The sequence below is a fragment of the Lampris incognitus genome, unplaced genomic scaffold (assembly GCF_029633865.1).
Source record: "Lampris incognitus isolate fLamInc1 unplaced genomic scaffold, fLamInc1.hap2 H_2, whole genome shotgun sequence".
Lineage (NCBI taxonomy): Eukaryota > Metazoa > Chordata > Actinopteri > Lampriformes > Lampridae > Lampris > Lampris incognitus.
The window spans coordinates 989,149-1,012,525 of NW_026611077.1; the positions used below are offsets into that span (position 1 = coordinate 989,149).

Sequence of the window (23,377 nt, forward strand, 5' to 3'; positions counted from 1 at the left end):
TGGGTTGTACAGGATGGTGAAATTTTATATGTCAGAGCATTAAACTTTTATTTATATTTAAATTATGGAAGTACCAACTCTAATGAGACATTCTTAGTGCTAGCGGTGGCAAAATTGTGAAAGGTGGCAATTTCATTATTTTTTTATTTTACCAAAAGATATTTAAAAACATTGCATGGAGGCATATGTACAAAGTCTATATATGTAACACACATTAGGCAGAGGACTCAATAGCATGACACAAGAGATGAGGTCAGAGTTCAAAAGTAGTCTTTACTGAAAAGCAGGGTTCGGTACACAGAAAAGGCAGTCCAGTAATCCAAACAACCAATACCAAAGGAGTAGATGAAGGTGAAGTTCAGGGACAAAGCAAGGTGATCAAATCCAGTAGTCCAAACAGATGATCCAAAAGGGTTAGGCAAAAGCAAGGTCCGGGGCAGAGCAAAATATATACACAAGAAATACAAACACTAGAGAAAGGCTGGCATTAGGCACAAAACGAACTGGCACAGAGAGAGGAGCACAGAGACTAAATACACTGGAGGTAACAAGGCACAGCACAGATGAATCCAATCAGGGCGGGGAAATTAATCATGCAGGAGGAAACAGGCGCTGGGGTAGGAAATGAAGTTACTGAAACGAGAGGAGAGATGAGACTTTCAAAATAAAATACCCGACAATCGACAGACATGACAAAGAAAACAAAACCTGTGGCATAGAACGGGGTGTGTCAGTACCCCCCCCCCCCAGGGCCGGCACCGGGCGGCCCAGGCAAATCAGGATGGCGGCGATGAACGTCCCAAATGAGGCTCGGATCCAGAACAAAGTGGGCAGGGACCCAGGACCGCTCCTCAGGCCCGTACCCCGCCCAGTCCACCAGATAATGACGGCCCCAAGCACGAACCGCCAGGAGGCGCCGGATGGTGTACACAGGGCCACCGTCAACGAATCGGGGGGCGGCGGGGGCCAGGAGGCATGAACCAAAGGACTCTCCCACACAGGCTTGATCCGGGACACGTGGAACGCGGGATAGACCCTCATGAAGCTGGGGAGCCGGAGCCACACAGCCACTGGGTTGATGACCCGGGAGATGAGGAATTGCCCCATGAACCTGGGAGCCAGTTTGTGTGAGACAACATGCAGGGGGTGGTCTCAAGTGGACAGCGAGACTTTCTGACCGGGCTGGTAGGCAAGTGCGGGGATCTGCCACCGATCAGCCAACCTCTTATACTGGTCGGAGGTCCTCAGGAGCACCTGACGGGCCCAGGTCCAGGTGCGCCGACGCTGATGGACGAAGGCCAGGGCTGAGTGGATGTCAACTTCCGGCTCCAGGGCAGGGAACAGAGGTGGTTGGTAACCATAGGTGTATTGAAAGGGGTTGAGACCAGTGGCAGAGCAAGGCAGGGTGTTGTGCGCACACTCAACCCAAATGAGGTGCTTGCTCCAGGTGGCCGGGTTCTGGGAGACGAGACAGTGCAGCCCGGTCTCTAGCTCCTGGTTCAGCCGCTCTGCCTGGCCTTTGGACTGGGGGTGAAACCCGGAAGACAGACTGACTGAGGCCCCGAGCAGTGAACAAAACGCCTTCCAGAACTTTGAGACGAACTGGGGTCCTCAATCAGAAACCACATCCCTAGGGAATCCACGGAGACACATGAGACAGCACAACCTCTGCCATTCTCTTGGCAGTGAGCATCTTGGGCAGAGGATAAAATGCACCATTTTCGAGAACCGGTCCCCTACCATCAGAATGGTGGTGTTACCGTCCGAGGGCGGTAGGCCTGTGATAAAGTCCAGGGAGACATCAGACCAAGGACGGCGGGGCACCGGGACCGGGTGCAGGAGACCAGGAGGAGAGCGTCGGTAGACCTTGTTCTGAGCGCACACAGGACAAGCAGTCAACATATTCTCCTATCTCCTTCTCCATAGCTGGCCACCAGAACCACAGTCGAATGACGAAGAGAGTCCGCTGCACACCAGGGTGACAGAAAAGGCAGCAGGTGTGAGCCCAATGGATGACCTGAGAGTGAAGAGAGACAGGAACAAACAGCCAATTCGGGAGACAGCCAGCAGGCGCTAGGGTGTTAGATTGCCCGTCTGACCTTGCTCCCCAGGTGATGGCCTCAACCACACAGGAAGCAGGCAGGATGCTGGCTGGAGACCGAGGAGCAGGGTCGGGGCAAAACAGACGAGACAGGTCATCCACCTTGGCGTTCTTGGAACCAGGACAGTAGGACAGGGTAAAATTAAATCAGGTAAAAAAAAGAGCCCACCTGGCCTGTCTGGAGTTGAGTCGCTTGGCTGTCCGGATGTACTCCAAGTTCTTATGGTCAGTCCACACCAAGAATGGGTGCTCCGACCCCTCCAACCAGTGGCACCACTCCTCCAAGGCCACCCGAATGGCCAGCAACTCCCTGTTCCCCACATCATAATTCCTTTAAGCGGGGGCCAGCATCCGGGAGAGGAAAGCGCAGAGATGGAGCTTGTTGTCCTCTGGACACCGCTGGGAGAGGACAGCACCCAAGTCCCCCATCCGAGGCATCGACCTCCACTACGGACTGCCGCCGGGGATCAGGCAGCATGAGGATGGGCGCTGATGTGAAGCTCTCCTTCAGCCGCTGTAAAGCCTGATCAGCTTGGGGAGACCACAGAAACTTCACACAGGGGAAGGTTAAGGCATGCAGTGGGGCGGTGATCGTGCTGTACCGACGGATGAGCCACCTATAAAAATTGGCGAACCCCAGGAAATGGCAGAGCTGGGTCCTATTGGAGGGCATAGGCCACTCTGTAACAGCACCGACTTTAGCGGGATCAATTTCCATGCTGCCCTCAGAGATGATGTACCCCAAGAAGGCGACGGTGGAAACGCGGAACTCACACTTCTCAGCCTTGGCGAAGAGCTGATGGTCGAGGAGGCGCTGCAGCACTTGCCGTACATGCTGGACGTGTGACTCTTCATCGGGGGGGAAGATGAGGATATAATCTAAGTAGATGAAAACAAACCGGTCCAACTTGTCCCAAAGGATGTCATTCACTGGAGCCTGGAAAACCGCTGGAGCATTGGTCAGACCAAAGGGCATCACAAGGTATTCGTAATGCCCAGTAGGAGTATTAAAAGCGGTCTTCCACTCATCCCCATCCCGTATCCTGACCAAATGAAAGGCATTACGAAGCTCGAGTTTGGTGAAAATCTTAGCACCTTGCAATAATTTGAATGCAGAAGAGACAAGAGGAAGGGGGTACCTGTTCTTGATGGTGATGTCATTCAGGCCACGGTAGTCTTGTCCTTTTTCTCAACGAAGAAGAACCCCGCCCCGCGGGAGATGAAGATGGTCAGAGTCTTGGTCGGAGAAGAGTCAATATAGTCCTTCATAGCCGTAGTCTCCGGGGCTGACAGGGAATACAGACGGCCCCTGGGCTGCGAGGTCTCGGGAAGCAAATCAATGGCACGGTCGTAGGGTCAGTGAGGAGGCAGAGACATAGCACGAGCCTTGTTGAACACTTCCTTGAGATTGTAGTAACAAGACAGCACTCTGGAGAGGTCTGGAAAGTCAGGGTCCAACAAAACTGGAGGTGACGCGGAGGCAGGAGTCACAGAGGTGGCAGGTACAGTAGACGAGCAGTCAGGATGCTGAGAATGATCCGGGGTGGAAACGGAACACAGGCAGGCACTAGAGCCCCACCCCGTCGCCTCCCCAGTAGTCCAATCCAGGTGAGGCTTATGTTATTTCAGCCAGGGTAGGCCAAGGATAAGAGGATGCATTGGGGAGTTGAACAGGTAGAAGCTCAGGGGTTCAGTGTGGTTGTTAGCCATAGTGAGTTGAACGGGGATGGTTTGATGGGTAACTCTGCAGAGTAGTGTTTACATCTTAATACTTGAAATTAGACCAATACGATATTAACTGAATTGAATCAAAACGAACGACAAACGCATACTCGCATTTCAACACTTTACTGAGTGAATTCTCTTGCTACAACATTCCGAATGTGACATCATTCTTTACGGGTACCCACAGGTGTCAAATCCAAACACAATACATGGCATCCCTTTTTTTCCTTGAAGATCTACAGACATCTTACAAACCTGTGTCTGATAACTGCATTCTGTAATTACTTTGCATCCAGACATCTTAAAAACCTGTGTCTGACAATAAAACTAAAACGTCCTCAAAGTCACCCGTGCCCTTACTTTAAATTCAAGTCAAATCATGGTCAGACAGTCTCTGAGGCGCTCGTTTGGCCCGCTGAGGCCTGCCTGCATTAGGCATTTCTGCCAGGTGGGTGTTGGCGGGGTCACTGTGTCCTTATCAGAGTCCACTGTGATGTCCTTAACCCCTTGTGTGTCGTCCTGCTCATGGGTTGTCTCCTCCGGTCAAGTAGTCTTGTACTTTTTCACGAAAGTACTGTTTCTTGCCTACCGTGCTCCCGCTGGGGATTCTAGAATCACATGACTCCTTTGTGTGGTGTAGCGTTAAAGGGAGTGGTAAACTTACCCACTTTGTCTTGCCTTAAAAGCACAGTGTCGCCGACTTCGATCTTTGAGTGCTGTGCTCTCTGGCGTTCATCTATGTACAGTTTGGATTTGCTCCTTTTCTCACTGTCCCGATCACGCACTTCCATGTCTGTGTGTGACTCTGTGACGTCTGGCAGCTTGCCTCTCATTTTATGATTAAAGAGCAATTCTGCCGGGCTCTTCCCTGTCGTGGTATGGTCGATACTCCTGTACACAGTTACATGTTTTCTCAGCTCCCTTTTCCAGTCCAGTCCTTCCGAATGAGCAATCCTGATTCTCTTCATTAGTGATGCATTCTGGCGCTCGACCTCTCCGTTGGCCTGAGCCCATTTAGCTGCTGTCTTCAGATGTGTGATGCCGTTATTTTCACAATATTCTCGGAATAGCTCAGACTTGAACTGTGGGCCATTATCTGATTTGCAGGTGACTGGTAAGCCATGACGGCTAAATATTGACTCTACTAGGCTATCAATAACCTTTTCTGTTGCTGTAATAATCTACTACTACAAGAATGGAATGGTTGGATGGCAGGGGTCCCAGCAAGTCTACGGCCACATCCTGCCAAGGCCCGTCTGGAAGGGGTGTGGGTCTCAGTGGTTCTGGCTACTATCTGGCAACCACGGCAGTCTTTGCAGTGTTTTTTAGCCCCTCGATCCATCCCCGGCCACCAAACCTTGGTTCTCAGGTGCTGTTTTGTCCCCAATATCCCGACATGTCCCTCATGTGCTAAAGCCAGTGCTCGTGCACGCGGGATAGCACAATACATGTCCCACGGAAGACCAAATATCCCACTATGCACAGTTCATTTGCTATGGCTGCATATGCTTTGCAGTTCTCAAACTGTCCATCCATCCATTATCTAAACCGCTTATCCTGCTCTCAGGGTCGCGGGAATGCTGGAGCCTATTCCAGCAGTCATTGGGCGGCAGGCGGGGAGACACCCTGGACAGGCTGCCAGGCCATCACAATGCTGGCCGACACGCGTGCGCGCACACGCGCACGCAAACGCACACACACGCGCACACACACACACACACACACACACACACACACACACACACACACACACACATCCCTAGGGACAATTTAGTACCGCCAATTCACCTGACCTACATGTCTTTGGACTGTGGGAGGAAACCGGAGCCCCCGGAGGAAACCCACGCAGACACGGGGAGAACATGCAAACTCCACACACCGGACGACCCAGGATGACCCACCAAGGTTGGACTACCCTGGGGCTCGAACCCAGGACCTTCTTGCTGTTAGGCAACCGCGCTAACCACTGCGCCACTGTGCCGCCCAGTTCTCAAACCGCCCATTTGTGATTGCCTTTCGTACCTCAATCAGCTCCGGGTCGGTCGCAGAGGCCTCCTCCACCTCTCCGGTCGTGAGTGCCTTTGGCATGGCGCTGATGTAGCACTGTAGATGTTGACAGTTGACTAGGACCAGTTTTAGGTTCGTAGGAGCAGTTTATAACTAGCATCAAATGATTGCAGACCACAGACCAGGGAATAAAGTTTGAACTGCTGGCTTGTTTTTATATAAAGAATTGTAAACATAGACAGAGAAACTTACACAATTACACAATAACACAATGAGAATGGATAAATTAATTGAAACCTCTTGTTTTATGATTTAACCGTTATTAAACCACTATTTTGAGTTTCAAATATTTTAGATAGATATTTTAGTTCATAGATCCTTTTAATTCTAATTTGAAGTTATCACTTGTTTGAGTCGAAAAAATATGTTAATTTGTTGTATGTTCTATTTTGTTCTATTAGGCCTTTAAGTTTCAGTTTTAATGTCCATTAACCTAAGTTACTTAACCAGCAAATCAGAATGCCAAAAGTAACACACAATTGCATTACCCCATGAACAGTATGAATGAGTAATAAACTCAGCCGATACAGCAATTAACAATACAATATCAGATCAACAATCAAAATCAATAATAAATGTAGGCTATAATCCGTCCTTCTTGGAAAGTCCGTTGTGGCTCCACTGAGTCCAACTGCGTTTTGCAGTAACAAACTGGAAATTTCAGTCCTACCACAATCCAGGTGCTCGAATCTGTAGGCTACTGTCTGTTATTGCTCGCCCACCCCGCGCCGTGGCCCGCCCACCCCACGCCGGCAGCCAATCGGCTCGTCAGGGCCGGGCTTAGTCATCAGGGCTGGGCTTAAGTTTGGTGGCCTCCCACGTGCCCGTTGTCAGTTCGTGTTGTAACCTCCCCGCAGTAGCGGCGACTCTCCTCTCACGGTCCTTTTCTCTACGAACTCATCCCAGCCCTTGGTTCATGTTTTTCCCTTGCAAAGTTTCCCCGTGGAAGTATCCTGCCGTGTTCCCTTTTGGATTACCCGCGAGTTTTTTTCCCCCTTGGACTTTCCGTTTTTTCCTTGTCGCTCATTGCCTTCCTATGTTTGAATAAAGTACGCCAGTTTTTCGGCTAACCCCATCTCTGTCTGGTGTCATCGTCAGTACGAACTGACCATGACGACCCCAGCCGACACGGAGAGCGTACCGGCCAGCCCGCTTCGAGCGGCCCTCATCGAACAGATCCGCCCGACTAACTCCCATACCCAGCAGCTAGAGGCGGCCTCCGCAGCGGTGAGAGATCTTCAGACTTGGGTCCCGCCCCTCCAGGCCTGTGTGGGTAACCTAACGAGGCAGCAGGCGGCGTTGGCGAGTCAACAAGCAGAGATCCTGCGGCAGTTGCAAACCATCACGGCGGCTCTCACCATCCAGCCGCCGGGCCAGCCTGCCCCTGGAGTCGTGGGTAACCCGCCCCCTGGGCCCGCGGCCCCGGTTAACCCTGTGGGGCTCAACCCAGTTCCCCGGGAGCCCTGCCTCTCCAGCCCACGACCGTTTGATGACGACTTTGAGACCTGTGCCACGTTCATCATGCAGTGTGAGCTGGTCTTCCTGCATCAACCCAGCATGTTCACGTCAGATGCTGCCCGGGTCGCTTACGTGACCAACCTGCTCACAGGCCGAGCAGCTCAGTGGGCCACTGCTTCTTGGTCCATGAAGGCCAGTTTCTGCCTCACCTACGAGGCCTTTGAGGCGGAACTACGGAAGGTTTTCCACCATCCAGTCGGTGGCCAGGACCCTTGTGCTCGGCTGAGCAGTATCCAGCAGGGCAGTGGCAGTGTCACAGACTACTCGGTGGAGTTCAGGCTGGCCACAGCTGAGAGCGGCTGGAACGACCAGTCACTTCAGGTCACCTTCCGGAGAGGTCTCAGCGAGGCTGTTAAGGACCAGCTAGCCACCCGGGAGGAGCCCACCTCCCTCAAGGACCTGATCAAGCTCGCCATCCGCATCGACGGACGCCTCCGGGAGAGGAGGCGCAAGCGAGCCCTGCGTGGATCCCCGTCCATTCCCCAGTCGTCCAGCACTCCTAACAGGATCCCTACTCCTGTTCGCCCCACTTTCCCTGTGGCCGTTTCTCCCCCCGCGCCCCAGACCATGACGGAGGAGGAACCTATGCAGCTGAGGCACACACATCTTACTCCGGCCGAATGGGAGGCCCGGTTCAAGGCGGGTCAATGCCTCTACTGTGGCCAGAGGGGACATCTGATCAGTGGCTGCCCCACTCGGCCTAAAGACTAGGCTCACTGGGGCCCCGGGAGATCCTAGTGAGCCGACTTTCCGGTTCCCGCCGTCCTGCCCCACAGAACCATCTAGTTAGCGTTACCCTGGCCTGGGCTGACCAGCGGCTCACGGTGGGTGCACTCCTCGACTCGGGGGCTGATGAGTGTTTCCTGGACTCAGAGTTTGCGGCCCAGGCTAACATCCCGCTAGAGACGCTGGAGAAGCCCATGGAGGCCTTCGCGCTGGACGAGCGCTGCCTGGCCAGCGTCACCCAACGCACCCACCCTGTCTCTCTCACCATAGCAGGTAACCATGTGGAGAGACTTCGGTTCTACATCATCCAGTCCTCGTTAGTCCCTGTGATCCTAGGGCGCCCCTGGTTCGTGCAGCATGAGCCACACATCGCCTGGGCCTCCGGTACCATCATGGAGTGGAGCTCCTCCTGTCATGCCCAATGTCTCCAGGCTGCTCCCGCCCCATCCCCCCGACGTGCCCCTAGTACCCCGCCTCCCGACCTCTCCTCTGTTCCCCCTGAGTACCATGAGTTAGGTGAGGTTTTCAGCAAGACCCGGGCCCAATCTCTTCCTCCTCATCGACCTTATGACTGTGCTATCGACCTCCACTCTGGGGCACCTCTTCCCAGCAGTCGTCTGTACAGTCTGACCATCCCCGAGAAGGCTGCGATGGACGAGTACATCTCCGAGTCCTGGGCAGCGGGGCTCATTCGGCCCTCGTCCTCCCAGGTGGCAGCTGGATTCTTTTTCGTGAAAAAGAAGGACGGGGGCCTCCGACCCCGCATTGACTATCGCCAACTCAATGAGATAACCATCAAAAAGAAGTACCCCCTTCCTCTCATGAGTTCCACCCTTGAGCCCCTCACCCAGGCTACAGTCTTCACTAAGCTGGACCTCCGGTGTGCCTATCATCTGGTCCGGATCCAGAAGGGGGACGAGTGGAAGACGGCCTTTAAGACGCCCCGGGGTCATTATGAGTACCTGGTCATGCCGTTCGGCCTCACCAACGCCCCGGCGGTATTCCAGGCTCTCATGAATGACATTCTCCGTGACATGCTCGACGAGTTTGTGGCTGTGTACCTCGATGACATCCTCATCTTCTCCAGGACCCTTGAGGAACATGTCCAGCATGTCCGCCGGGTACTTGAACGTCTCCTCCGGAACCGGCTCTTCGTCAAGGCAGAGAAGTGCCAGTTCCATTCCCCTTCCGTTGACTACCTGGGCTTCGTCGTTGAGAGGGGACAGACCCGGGCCGACCCCCGCAAGATCCAGGCTGTGGTGGACTGGCCCGATCCCACATCACGGAAGGAATTACAGAGCTTCCTCGGGTTTGCGAACTTCTATCGGAGGTTCATCCGGAACTACAGCTGCGTGGCAGAACCTCTCACCAGGCTGACCTCCCCCTCCCAGCCGTTCATCTGGTCCCTGGCTGCCCGCTCTGCGTTCCAGTCCCTCAAGGAGAGGTTCACCAGCGCCCCGGTCCTGCTCCACCCCGACCCCAAGAGGCAGTTCATCGTAGAGGTGGATGCTTCGGACACCGGTTTGGGGACTGTCCTCTCCCAGCTGTCAGCGTCTGACCAGAAGGTCCATCCATGCGCCTTCTTCTCTCGCCGGTTCCTCCCTGCCGAGGAGAACTACGATGTTGGGAACCGGGAGCTGCTGGCAGTGGTGGTTGCTCTGAAGGAGGGGCGCCATTGGCTGGAGGGGGCGGAACAGCCGTCCACCATCTGGACTGATCATAAGAACTTGACGTTCATCCAACCAAGCGCCTCAATGGTCGGCAGGCACGGTGGGCCAGCTTCCTCAGTCGGTTTGACTTCACGCTGACTTATCGCCCCGGGTCCCGCAACACGAAGGCAGACTCCCTGTCCCGACAACACCCGAGGAGGGAGCCAGCTACAGAGGAGCCGACTTCCATCCTTCCTGTGGCCAGGGTGGTTGGCGTGGTTACCTGGGGCATCGAGACCGTGGTCAGGCAGGCGTTGCGCTCCCATCCCGCCCCGAGCCACGTCCCTCCACGCCGCCTATTTGTCCCGGACGCAGTCCGGTCCCGGGTTCTCCAGTGGGGCCATGCCAGTCAGTTTGCTTGCCATCCGGGTGTCCACCGCACCTTCACCTTTCTGGCTCGGCGTTTCTGGTGGCCCACCATGAGGAACGACGTCAGGGACTTCGTAGGGGCCTGCTCCGTCTGTGCTCGCAGCAAGGCCTCTCACCAGGCACCCGCGGGTCTGCTGCAGCCCCTCCCAACTCCAAGCCGGCCCTGGTCCCATGTGGCGTTGGATTTTGTCTCCGGACTGCCGCCCTCCCAGGGTAACACTGTGATCCTGACAGTGGTGGACCGCTTCAGTAAGGGAGTGCACCTGGTGGCCCTCCCCAGACTCCCATCGGCTTCTGAGACGGCGGACCTCCTGACGAGCCACGTGTTCCGTCTCCACGGCCTTCCCCTAGACGTCGTCTCGGACCGAGGGCCCCAGTTTGTCTCCCAGGTATGGCGGGCCTTTTGCAAGGGGTTGGGTGCCTCTGTGAGTCTCTCCTCTGGCTATCACCCACAGACTAACGGACAGACAGAGAGGATGAACCAGAGCGTGGAGTCTGCCCTCCGGTGCGCGGCCGCCAAGAAGCCCAGCTCCTGGAGCCGGTTCCTCCCCTGGGTCGAGTATGCCATCAACTCCCTGGTCAGCTCTGCCACCGGCCTCTCACCTTTTGAGGTGTCCCTGGGCTACCAGCCGCCTCTCTTTGCTGCGCAGGAGTCGGAAGTGGCGGTTCCCTCCGTGCAGGCATCTGAACCGGTATCGTCGCGTCTGGGAGGTGACCAGAGACGCTCTGCTCCGGGCAGCTGAGCACGCCAGTCGGGGAGCCAACCGACTCCGGTCCCCAGCACCTACGTACCAACCAGGCCAAAGGGTGTGGCTGTCCTCTAAGGATCTTCCGCTTCAGTCCACCGCGAAGAAGCTGAACCCCCGGTTTGTCGGCCCCTTTGAGATCAGGAAGGTTCTCAGCCCCGCGGCGATGAGTCTTAAGCTTCCGGCTTCCTTGAAGACCCATCCCGTGTTTCATGTGTCTCGGGTTAGGCCTGTCTCCCACAGTCCTCTGATGCCTCCGGCCCCGGCTCCGCCTCCCCCTGAGACCGTGGATGGGCACCCCCAGTGGAAGGTCCGCCGGCTGCTGGACGTCCGGCGCCGAGGGCGGGGGTTCCAGTATTTGGTGGACTGGGAGGGCTACGGTCCGGAGGAACGTAGCTGGATCTCCCGTCAGCTCATCCTGGACCCTGGGCTGCTCACTGAGTTCCATCATTCCCATCCCGACAAGCCGGGCAAGTCGCCTGGTGGCTCCCGTGGAGGGGGGGGGTACTGTTATGGCTCGCCCACCCCGCGCCGTGGCCCGCCCACCCCTCGTCGGCAGCCAATCGGCTCGTCAGGGCCGGGTTTAGTCATCAGGGCTGGGCTTAAGTTTGGTGGCCTCCCACGTGCCCGTTGTCAGTTCGTGTTGTAACCTCCCCGCAGTAGCGGCGACTCTCCTCTCACGGTCCTTTTCTCTACGAATTCATCTCAGCCCTTGGTTCATGTTTTTCCCTTGCAAAGTTTCCCCGTGGAAGTATCCTGCCGTGTTCCCGTTTGGATTACCCGCGAGTTTTTTTCCCCCCTTGGACTTTCCGTTTTTTCCTTGTCGCTCATTGCCTTCCTATGTTTGCATAAAGTACGCCAGTTTTTCGGCTAACCCCATCTCTGTCTGGTGTCGTGCGCTTGGGGTCTTCCACAAACCCTAACACTGTCCTGAGAATGAGCTGTCTGCAGCCGCAGACAGACGACGTGGATCCAGCAAGTCTCCTATGAGTGGCTCGCCATCTTCTTCCCAGCTTGGGGTATGAAACACCAAGCGCGATCTTCCCAATCAAAAAAAAAACATGGCCTGCATTATAACAGGCACATCACATGCAAAGACATTAGTTTGCATATCTCTCAATAAAATAATCAAAAGAAAACAAGAGAAGTACCGATTGACATAGTCAATTTGCCAACCGCTAAAACGTGAGGCAGTTTAATCTCCTATGCTAGTGCACGATGCTACTACAGCCTGGCTGCATGTAGCTAGCTGTGACGCAGGTCAATTTTCTGTGCTAATACACCATGCTGCTGCAGCCTAACTGGAATTAGCTAGTTTATCAATTCGGTTTGCAAAAAAGAAAAATACAATCTGAATTCGGTTTACAAAGGAAAAACGTAGCTCCTCGATAATCTTTACACAAAATATGATCTACAACATAAAACTGAGCTACTTATAGCTTTAACTAGCCTATGCACACAGACATTGAAAACGGAAAAGTTTGGCTAGTTAGCAATTGACTCACCAAGTCCTGGATGATACTCGGACACAATACAAAACCCAGGGTCCGGAGGATGATTAAAACAAACAAAATACTCAATTTGGATAATGGCTCACTGCTATTTCAAAGTAGAATCTTTTATCTTCAGCTCCTGTTCTAGTGGCTTCTCTCAAGCGTTTGCCTGGCGTTCTGAAACCTAGCTAGTTCTGGAACTTTCTCCCTCTTGAGCAAGGCAGCTGATTGGCTAATCAGCACTGCACGCGCTGCGTTTTAAGAAATAGCAATCTGAACCAACAATATGAATATGAATTTATTGATACCATGAATTACTTATCTACTGTTCACTATTTATTTGCAAAATGAATAATTATGATTATTTATTTATTTATTATGATTAAACTGTAATTATATGTAGGTTATTTTAACCTGGGTTATCTTGACCTGGGTTACACTGACAGCGCCAAACCTCACCTACTCGTCTGAGCCGTGATTGTGTCTCTCACGTTGTGCTGTCTCACCCAGCAATCGTGACAGTGTGTCTGCGATATTTTGCTTGCCTAGTATGTGTAGCACTCTGAAATTGTATGGTTGTAATCGGAGTACACACCTTTCAATGCGAGCGCAGAGTTTGGAGTGAGGGTCTTATATTACTTCTAAAGGCTTATGATCTGTTATTAAGGTAAACTGTGTGCCATAAACATGCTGTAGCGAATTCGGGAGGCAACCACAGGAACTGCCGCGGCCGGGACGCGAACCTGTATATCGCCCGCACCGCGGAAGACATCGCTGACCGCTCGACTAAAGGGTCAGACCCGTTAGTCAAGAACCAACGTGTCTAATTATCCATGCACGTTACACTACCCACCTCCTTCGGGAAACGCGTCCCCGCGCTCCAGCATATCGGCTCCCTCGTGCCTATGGGCGCACGCATTTCCGATGACCTCACGGTCTCACCATCCCACTTCTGACACCAATGTAGCGAATTCGGGAGGCAACTATAGGAACTGCCGCTGCCGGGACACGAACCAGTATCGCCCGGATGCTGCCTCTCACGCCCACACTAGAGCTAGGGCCTCTCGCAGTCACTTAAGGTACGACTCACATAACATATCGGCACCTCTTCCCCCTGTTGGACATGAACTAGCACTGCGCCTAATCCTACGGGGCTCGGGTCTGCGATCACCTTGGTCTGTGCCTCCTTATCCAAGTATGCTAAAGTGCCAGCTCTTGCCAGTTCATCCTTATCCTTGAGTGCATTGAATGATTCTCTCTGCTCTGGTCCGAACTCAAATGGGGTGTCCTTTCTCGTCAGACGTCGTAGCGGCTCCGATAGGGTCGAAACTAAGGGATGAATCTGCTGCTGTATCCGACTAGTCCGAGGAAGCTCCTCACTTCCGCCGTATTCTCTGGCTCGCGAGCTTCCGCCACTGCTCGCACTCTCTCTTCCGTCGGTCCTTTGCCCTTCTCAGACAACAGGATGCCCATGAAAACGAATCTGTTCATGTTAAACTGGCATTTGTCTGGGTTTAGAGTCAGGCCTCTCTCCATCAGCCTGGTCAGGACGGCGTAGAGACGTCTGTCGTGTGTCTCCTGGTCGTGTGCGTGCACGATGATGTCATCGGATATATTTTCGACCCCCTCTATCCCTACTAGTGCATTAGCTACCTCGTGCTGGTATTGCTCGCTGCCTGAGCAAACACCGAATATCAGCCGTTTATATCGGTACACTCCGTCCTGTACGGCAAAGGTCGTGATTCCACGTGACTCAGGGCTCAGTTCCAACTGATGGTATCCCCATTTTAGGTCTAGCTTGCTATACACCGTTGAGCCATTCATGCCTTGGAGTATCTCATCAACCGTGGGAATAGGATACCGCTCCCTCTCTATAGCCTGGTTTGCCCGTCTCATGTCCAAACATAGTCTCACATCATTGTCAGCTTTTGGTACGATAACCACAGGGTTTACCCATGGGGTGGGGCCGTCTACAGGTTCAATAATGTCCATGTCCATCAATTGCTTTATTTTGGCATCTACTGCCCCCCCCTGAGGTTGAATCGTATGCACCCAAAAGGCTGGGTGACAGGCTTCACGTCTGGGTTGATGTGTAAGCTAACCTGCTTGGAGTTCAGTTTTCCAACCCCTTGGAATAGCTTTGGACACTGCTGTTCAAGTGACGGTTTTATGTTCAATACCGCTGCAACATCGACTCCTATTTTCAAAACTCCAAGTCTCATGGCTGTCTCCTTTCCTAGCAATGCCTCTCCCATGCCATTAACCACAACGAACTCTGCCTGCTCAGTTTTATTTCCAACTGCAATCTCACTCGAGAATGCACATTTAACAGATAGTGGTTGGCTAGCAACATAAGAGAGCCGCTTACTCTCTGTCTTGGGAATGTATGAATGACACTTTATACATTGTGATTTTAGTCTCTTCCATGTGGTTTCACCCATCACATTACTGGTCGCCCCTGAATCAACTAACATCTGCAGTTTTACTCCCCCCACAGAAAAGGTAAGTCTCTCAGTTGTGTTATTCTCTTTGGCAACGAATGCATAGTCACCTTGTTCCTCAACATTACTCACACGTTTTTTGGCACCTTTAGGCTTGGTGCGACATACTGCTGAAAAGTGGTCCTTTCCGTTGCACGTATGACATGTCTGTCCGCGTGCGGGGCATTTCGGGTTCCTGCCAAGGTGATCTGTATGTCCACTTCTGTAACAATTCCTTTCATTTTGATGCTTTTGGTCGTCGGCTTCCCTCTGGAATGTTTCACGTGTCTCCCTCCTTTTTGTGCAACATGATGGACAGTCTCTGTTTCCACCTTCGTCGCGCCCAAAATGGCTGACAGCTGTTCCTCCACCTTCTTGCACTGCGAGGCTAGCTGCAGTGTGCGGGCGAGTGTGAAACCTGGCCCTCCCTTCAACAGTTTCCTTCTCACGTACATCTTAGTACATCTGCTCAGGATAGCGTCCCTTATCTGATCATCAGCATCCCCCCCCCCCCAAAGTCGCAATCTCTGGCAGCCTGTCGTAGCCGAGTAGTAAACTGCTGTATGGTCTCACCAGTGTTCTGAGATGACTTGTGAAAAGTTCGCCGCGCAAATGCTGCATTAACTTGGGGTACAAAGTTCTGATTCAAAGCGCGGACCGCCGCGCCGCGGACCTCCCCTGTGTTGGCTAACGTTGAGAACAAGTCTTGTACATCTGGTCCGGCAAGGTGTAAGAGCAGAGCCCTTCTTCTCTGCTTTATGGCGTCCGTAGCGTCGTTAGTTAAAATGGGTCCTTTGCCATCAGCATAGAGTTCGAACCACGTCAACCATCTTGTCCTTCTCTGACCAAGCGTGGCTGGTTCGCCAAAGCAGGCAAAGTTTTGAATCCCGGATTTCTCCATGTTAACAGTTCAAACCTAATCACTGCCAGTTAAAGCGAATATGGTCGCGCTATCCCCTCGTCGCCATTGTTGTGCTCACGTCTTAATACTTGAAATTAGACCATCACAAGGGTTAGGGTTCAATTCAGTGACACTGAATTGAATCAAAACGAACAACAAACGCATACTCGCATTTCAACACTTTAGTGAGTGAATTCTCTTGCTACAACATTCCGGGTATGACATCACTCCTTACGGGTATCCACAGGTGTCAAATCCAAACTTAATACATGGCAATGACCATCCAGAGCGTTGGCCTCTAGAGGCTCAGACAGGGGAACGTGACTGAGTTTCAGCCGTTTCGCTAACCCCCAGTCCATAAAATGTCCATCCGCCCCAGAGTCCACTAACACCGGGAGACCAAGAGACAGTGAAGATGAGATGAGCCGTGCCTGAGTGAGTGGTCGAGAGGGATCATTGGAAAAAATTGCACAGCTCACCAGCGCCCTCTCTTCCTGATGAGCCCGTGCATTTACCGGGCAGGAGGAGATTTAGTGGCCCAGCTGAGCGCAGTAAGTGCATCTTCCCTCCCGCAGGCGGTGCTGCCGTTCTTCGGGAGTGAGTCTGGCTCTGCCCAATTGCATCAGTTCCTCCGGAGCAGCAGGGGGCGACGAAGAGACGGTCGCCGGAACGGCACGGGCGGGCGGACGCCGGGGAGGAGGACTAGTGACCGCAGGCTGCCTCCTCTGGACAGGCGGGAAGCCAACAGGCCTGACTCTTTCCCGCTCTCTCACTTGGAGCCGGGTGTCAATCTTAATGGTAAGTGCGATTAGGTCATCCTTGAGGGCACTTGAAGGCAGCTCTTAAGGAGCTAACTGATCCTTTAACGGGTCAGCTAATCCATGAAGAAAGGCGTCAAATAGAAAGCCTTGGTTTCAACTACAGTCAGCAGCCAGAGTGCGGAATTCAATAGCATAGTCAGAGACCCGACGCAGGCCCATTAAAGCCCTCGCTGCCTCTCGACCCGTGGTCTGATGGTCAAAAATCTGGCGAACGGTCTGGGCGAACAGCTCTGATTACGCGCAGACCGGGGATCTCCTGGCCCACTCGGCTGTAGTCCAGGCTTCTGCTCTGCAGGTGAGATGGGAAATGATGTACGCCACCTTGGCGCGCTCCGTGGGGAACGAAGAGTTCAAAAGTAGTCTTTACTGAAAAGCAGGGTTCGGTACACAGAAAAGGCAGTCCAGTAATCCAAGCAAACAATACCAAAGGAGAAGGCGAAGGTGAGGTCCAGGGACAAAGCAAGGAGATCAAATCCAATAGTCCAAACAGATGATCCAAAAGGGTTAGGCAAAAGCGAGGTCCAGGGGCAGAGCAAAGATATACACAAGAAATCCAAACACTAGAGAGAGGCTGGCACGAGTTGACACTAGGCACAAAACGAACTGGCACAGAGAGAGGGGAGCACAGAGACTAAATACACTGGAGGTGACTAGGCACAAATGAATCCAATCAGGGTGGGGAAAGTAATCACGCAGGAGGACGCAGACACTGGGGCAGGAAGTGAAGTCACTGAAACGAGAGGAGAGGTAAGACTTTCAAAATAAAAGACCCGACAATAGACAAGACATGACATGAAGAAAACAAAACTTAGGGCACAGAGCGGGAATGTGTCAATATGCACATTTAAAATTGTGCCTGAAGGTGTTGGTAGGTGATCACGTTGTGCAATGACCTTACCTTTGTCGTTTTGTAGGCAAACCATGCATCTCTCTGTCAAGGAATAGGTAATAGCATTTATACCTGGAGCAAACCATTGTGATTGAATAATTCATCCCCTTCCCCCCTTTCCTACATGTGAGGAGGGCCCATGAGCCACTTGAGCCAGAACATGGAGTATCCTTCGTGTTGCGACATTTGGGGAACACAATTCTACCATCAGGGTGGAGCCACAAGCCAGAGTCCAGAGGAGCACAGCCTTTTCTTCACCACACATCCTGCTAATTTTATCAGCACCTGCGGGAGCCCCTGTCTAAGGACATAATGTTGTATTGCTGTTAAGTCCATTGAAGCAAATTTGTAATTTGTGATAATTGGCTATACAAAGAAAATTGACTTGACTTTAATGACATCATCGAAAGAAGGAAATGGTAAAAGAATGGAATCCACTGAATGGTTGCAGTCCGAAGTCTGCTAGGAGCCCACTTTATGGTTTGAGCGGCAGTGGAAAAAGTGATGGCACGAAAGACACTGTTCATGATGTGGTAGTTGTAGATCCAACGTCTAAAAACGTTATCCATCCCCCGAAAATACAGCGTTAAAGATTTAGACTTTAACGGAGGGGCAGAACAGAGGGCAGTAACCTTGTCAGGAGAGCGTTTCGTTGTCACATCCCAGATATGGTAGAGTGGGAATGCAGTACCGGAGTTTTGAAAGTGAGGCTTTGTGTGCCTTGTTTGCCAAGTGAGTGAGGAACAACACTGAGTCTGCTTCAGAAGTTGCAGCTGATTGGGTGTTACCAACAGCAAGGCATCAGCATACTGCAGGAGCGTACTGCCATAGTTCAGAGTTCATCAAGGTCACGTTTCACAGTCGCAGAATACTCAGCCGGGCTTTCAGTGTAAACTTAGGGTGGTCTAGTCCAGGAATTACAAGTGCCCTTTATAAGTGAAAGTAAAAATAAATAAATAAAAAATGACTGTTTGGATGCAGGGTAATGGAAAAGAATTCTGACCACAGGGCAACAGCTGTATAATGGGTAGAATTTGAGGGGAGATAATCGAATTCGTGTCTGCCACAATTGGAGTGATGACTATGTCACTCACTACACTCAGGCCCTGGACAAAGTGCAAAACAAATACCAAAAAAGAAAAAAATCTATTTCAAAAATGTGTTTCTGCATATGCAAAATCCGATTGTTGACAATGCAGTCATCACCATCTTTGAAACAGCCACTGAGGGTTTCACATTCCCCAATCGCCACTCAGAGACCCTTGACTTTTCCTCACATATTGATCACTGCCTTGTCCTCTGTATGTGGAAAGCGGATCAAACCCATCACACATACGTTGTGTTAGGGTAGCCATGACTTATCAGAAACTAGAGAATAGAAAATATTTAGCATATGGCTCCATCCAAAAAAAGTTTCACAGAATTATGGAAACCTTTTGTAGTCATTTTTCTTCTCAAGCAAACTGGTGTAACCCCTGTTGGTTTGACACAAGTGCAATGAATGGACTGCTGCACTACTGGACTGCCATACATGACACCTTTAAAGAAGAATAGCAAATTGTTGATCCAAAACAAAAAGACAGTTTCCTTCTAGATTTATGTTTGAAATAAGGAAAACGATATTCTTATACTGACAAAAACACCATTAAATGATTATTCATTTTGGTTGGAAAACACTGAAAAACATTTTATTAAGTTAATTCTGGCTGTGGCAGCATAGATATTCAATTAGAAAAGAGGGACATGGATGGCATGGTGATCTATTCCGTTGCCTACCAACACGGGGATCGCCGGTTCGAATCTCCTTATCTCCGGCTTGGTCGGGTATCCCTACAGACGCAATTGGCCGTGTCTGTGGGGGGGAAGCCGGATGTGGGTATGTGTCCTGGTCACTGCACTAGCACCTCCTCTGGTCAGTCGGGGAGCCACCTCGGGGTGGGGGGGCTGGGGGGAATAGCGTGATCCTCCCACGCGCTTCGTCCCCCTGGTGAAACTCCTCACTGTCAGGTGCAAAGAAGCAGCTGGCGACTCCACATGAATCGGAGGAGGCATGTGGTAGTCTGCAGCACTCCCCGGATCGGCAGAGGGGCTGGAGCAGTGACCGGGACGGCTCGGAGGAGTGGGGTAATTGGCCGGGTATGGTTGGGAAGAAAAAAGTGGTGAAAAGAAAAGAAAGAGGGACATAGTATGGTTGTGACATGGATGCTAAAGACAGGCCTACACTGAGACATCAAGTGAGTGAAATCTCACTGTAGGCCCCTTTTTACAGTATTCCTCTTGTTTTCTTGTAGTCCATTATTATTGTACTTCATCATATTCTTCTTAATGTTATAAGTCCATTATAACTGCGTTACACTCTTTCAATGTTGTATTGTGTAAGTTGTGTAAACACAACATCATTGCACGCTGTCCATCTTGGGAGAAAGCTCCTCCCCTGTTGCGCTCCCTGAGGTTTCTTCCTGTTTTTTCTTCCTGTTAAAGGTTTTTTTTATTATTATTATTTTTATTTTTTTTAGGGAGTTGTTCCTTATCCACTGAGAGGGTCTAAGGACAGGATGTTGTGTTGCCGTAAAGTCCACTGAGGCAAATTTGAAATTTGTAATATTAGGCTATACAAATAAAAGTGACCTGACTGGACTTCATATTGAGAAAATGCTAATAAAATGTCAGATGTGGAGTTGCTTCAACAGATGCACAAATAACACAAACTGAATTTTAAATTTCACTTTTAAACTTGGACAAAATTGCTGCTCTTCTCAGGTATTTCCACACCATCTACCTGGGTTTTCGAAGTCGACAGAGCGGAGAAACCGAGCGCTGGCGTTACTACTGGAGGATGGTTTATGAGTTTGCTGATGTGAGCATGCTTCATCTGCTGGCCACCTTTCTGGAGAGTGCGCCACAACTGGTGTTGCAACTCTGTATCATCATTCAGACTCACAAATTGCAGGCTGTGCAAGGTAATTTGCATGCATAAACACGCAAGTACACAGGTAGACAATACTGATTTATAGTAAAACCACACACATTCAAGAACATTACGAAAACTTTAAAAGTTCATACACTGTAGATAGCCAGAATCAAATTCATTCTCCAAACACACAAGCTGAAAACCATACTTTACGTCTTACACACAATTATTCTACATTTTACATGGTTATTTTGGGTATTTAATATTAAGATATTTTTGAATAAACACTTATTCTGTATGACAATGAAATGAGAAATTAACAGTAGAATAATAAAATATGTCTAGAAATGAAAAACCACTGATATAGATGTCAATGTTTGTGAAAGCTTGAATGTGTTATAATCGCCCAATACATGCAATTAACCCAGTAAATACTTCTGTTAGAAGCAAGGTCAACTCTCAATATTCACATTTGACATCATAGTGGAAATTAGCGGTAGACTCTCTCAGACTGTTTGGACTCTCTTCTGGTACTGTTGTATAGCACTTTGTTTTAAATCTGTCCCCAACCTACAAGTGGTCCGTTAGAGGACAGACACCCCATGTCCTGTGTTACGTATATTGGTATTGTAGCGAATTCGGGGGGCAGTCCGATACCGCCACAGCCGTGACGCGAACCCAGGTCTCCCGCACCACGGGCGACTACGTTAACCAGTCGACTAAAGGGTCCGACCCGTTAGCAAAGGTCTATCGAGTCTATTTATCCGTGCACGTTACACTCCCCCCTCCTTCGCGCTTCAGCATATTACCTACCTCATGCCTCTGGGCGCACGTGCTTCCGATGGCCTCACGGTCTCACCATCCCACTTCTGACACCAATGTAGTGATTTCGGGGGGCAGTCCGGTACCACCACAGCCAGGACGCGAACCCGGGTTCTACAGTATCTTCTGTGAATGTCATACAAGCCACATAATTAACTGTGATCCAAATGCTGTGATAATTCAATGGTTTCTGCAACCAACAATTAGTAGTTGTAATGACATTTACGTCAACAGCATACTCCAAAGCAAGCTTGTGATGGCCAGAATGGTCTAGTGTGAATCGGCTCCGTGCAAAACTGTAGTTCACTGACATCCGGTTACTACTGCAGCGGTCATACCAGTTTCCTGTTTGTTGGTTTGTGCTGTTGACAATGCATGTTTTGCGCGATGCCTGCAAGATTTACCATGGATAAATGTCAACCACATGCACAGAATTTTTGATAAACTTTCACCTGCACCTACCAGCAAAGGGGTGAAATGTTTCCAGCTGTACATATCACGTTACGTCCACAATTATGAGGATGAGCGGACAGACGGATGGATGGACGGACGGAATTGTGGACATAACATGATATAGTGAACAGCGGACTACAGTTATGCACAGAGTAGATTAGTAATACGTTATTGATGGCTACGACTGGAGCCAGGTCTTCAGAAGGATCAATATATTTCTTGGTGTGCAAGTCCAACCTCTCCCTTTTCTGACCATATTGAACCATACAACGTGAGTACAACTATTGGACTACTCTAAGCTATTGACACATCTTAGCATGTTAAAACAAAACTTTAGAACTGTTGTAATAAAGGAAAAACATTATACAACACTATTGAAAATCATAGATTTCATTTTTCTGAATTGTAGAAAAGCCTGCTGTTGAGGAAATGAATGTGTAGTCTCGTTTGTTGTTCAACTGTGTGAATTTATCAGCATGATCATAGGAGACCACAAAGCACAGTACAGAGTCTGTCTCTGTGATCTGCAGAGAAAAAAAATACTTTGAGATTTATAGATGGAGAAAAAAAGCTTTCCTAAAAAAGATGACGTAACCTCTGCAAACGGCCAGGATGAGATAAGAACTGGTTAAAGCTGGGGTGTCCGGGTGGCGTGGCGGTCTAATCCGTTGCCTACCAACACGGGGATCGCCAGTTTGAATCCCCGTGTTACCTCCGGCTTGGTCGGGCGTCCCTACAGCCACAATTGGCCGTGTCTGCGGGTGGGAAGCCGGATGTGGCTATGTGTCCTGGTCGCTGCACTAGCGCCTCCTCTGGTCAGTTGGGGCGCCTGTTCAGGGATAGGGATGAGGGATAGGGACGAGGGATGGGGGAACGGGGGGTGTGATCCTCCCATGCGCTACGTCCCCCTGGTGAAACTCCTCACTGTCAGGTGAAAAGATGCGGCTGGCGACTCCACATGTATCGGAGGAGGTATGTGGTAGTATGCAGCCCTCCTCGGATCGGCAGAGGGGGTGGAGCAGCGACCGGGATTGCTCGGAAGAGTGGGGTAATTGGATGAGTAAAATTGGGGCGAAAAGGGGGGACTCCTCCCAAAAAGAACTGGTTAAAGCTGGATCTTAGTTCCTTGACTGTGTTACTCCCTAAGTATGAGAGCATGAGGAGTACGATAAATAAATTCCATTACAGTCCCTCCCCCTTTTTGATTGTAAGATCACACATACAAAAGATTATAGGCAAGCAAAGCAAACATTCAAACAACTGCCACAATAAAACAACCCAGTCATCGAAATGGCCGTCAATGAATAATCAAAACAATATATTTTACTCAGCAAATCACTAATAGATACGCATGACAAAGCAATCAATCTATTTACAAGATAATATCAAGGTGTGAGCCACTATTAGAGTCACTGTCAGGAGTCAGGTCATCAGTGCTGGAATCGGAGACATGGCCATGATAAGAAGCGTTACAATGAGGTTTACAGTATACGTCAGTATACGTCAGCATGTGTCATACGTCATGACGTGATCTGCGTTTCCCGCGATGTACTTGCGTACGGCTCGGGGAACCGGTCGCAGGTGTTAGGAGTTGGGCAATAAATAGAGACTAAAGGTTCCTTATGTCGTCTCATATTTTTTAAGAC

The 23,377-nt window shown here is 50.8% G+C and overlaps 1 protein-coding gene across 1 annotated transcript in view; it reads left to right on the plus strand.

Moving 5' to 3' along the window:
* The window catches only part of LOC130131973 (XK-related protein 4-like), a 154,864-nt gene that overhangs the window by 92,991 nt on the left and 38,496 nt on the right, over nt 1-23,377 (plus strand). The window contains exon 2 of the mRNA XM_056301698.1: nt 20,306-20,505. Within this exon, the coding sequence (XP_056157673.1) occupies nt 20,306-20,505 (200 nt within the window). The remainder of the gene's footprint in view (nt 1-20,305; nt 20,506-23,377) is intronic.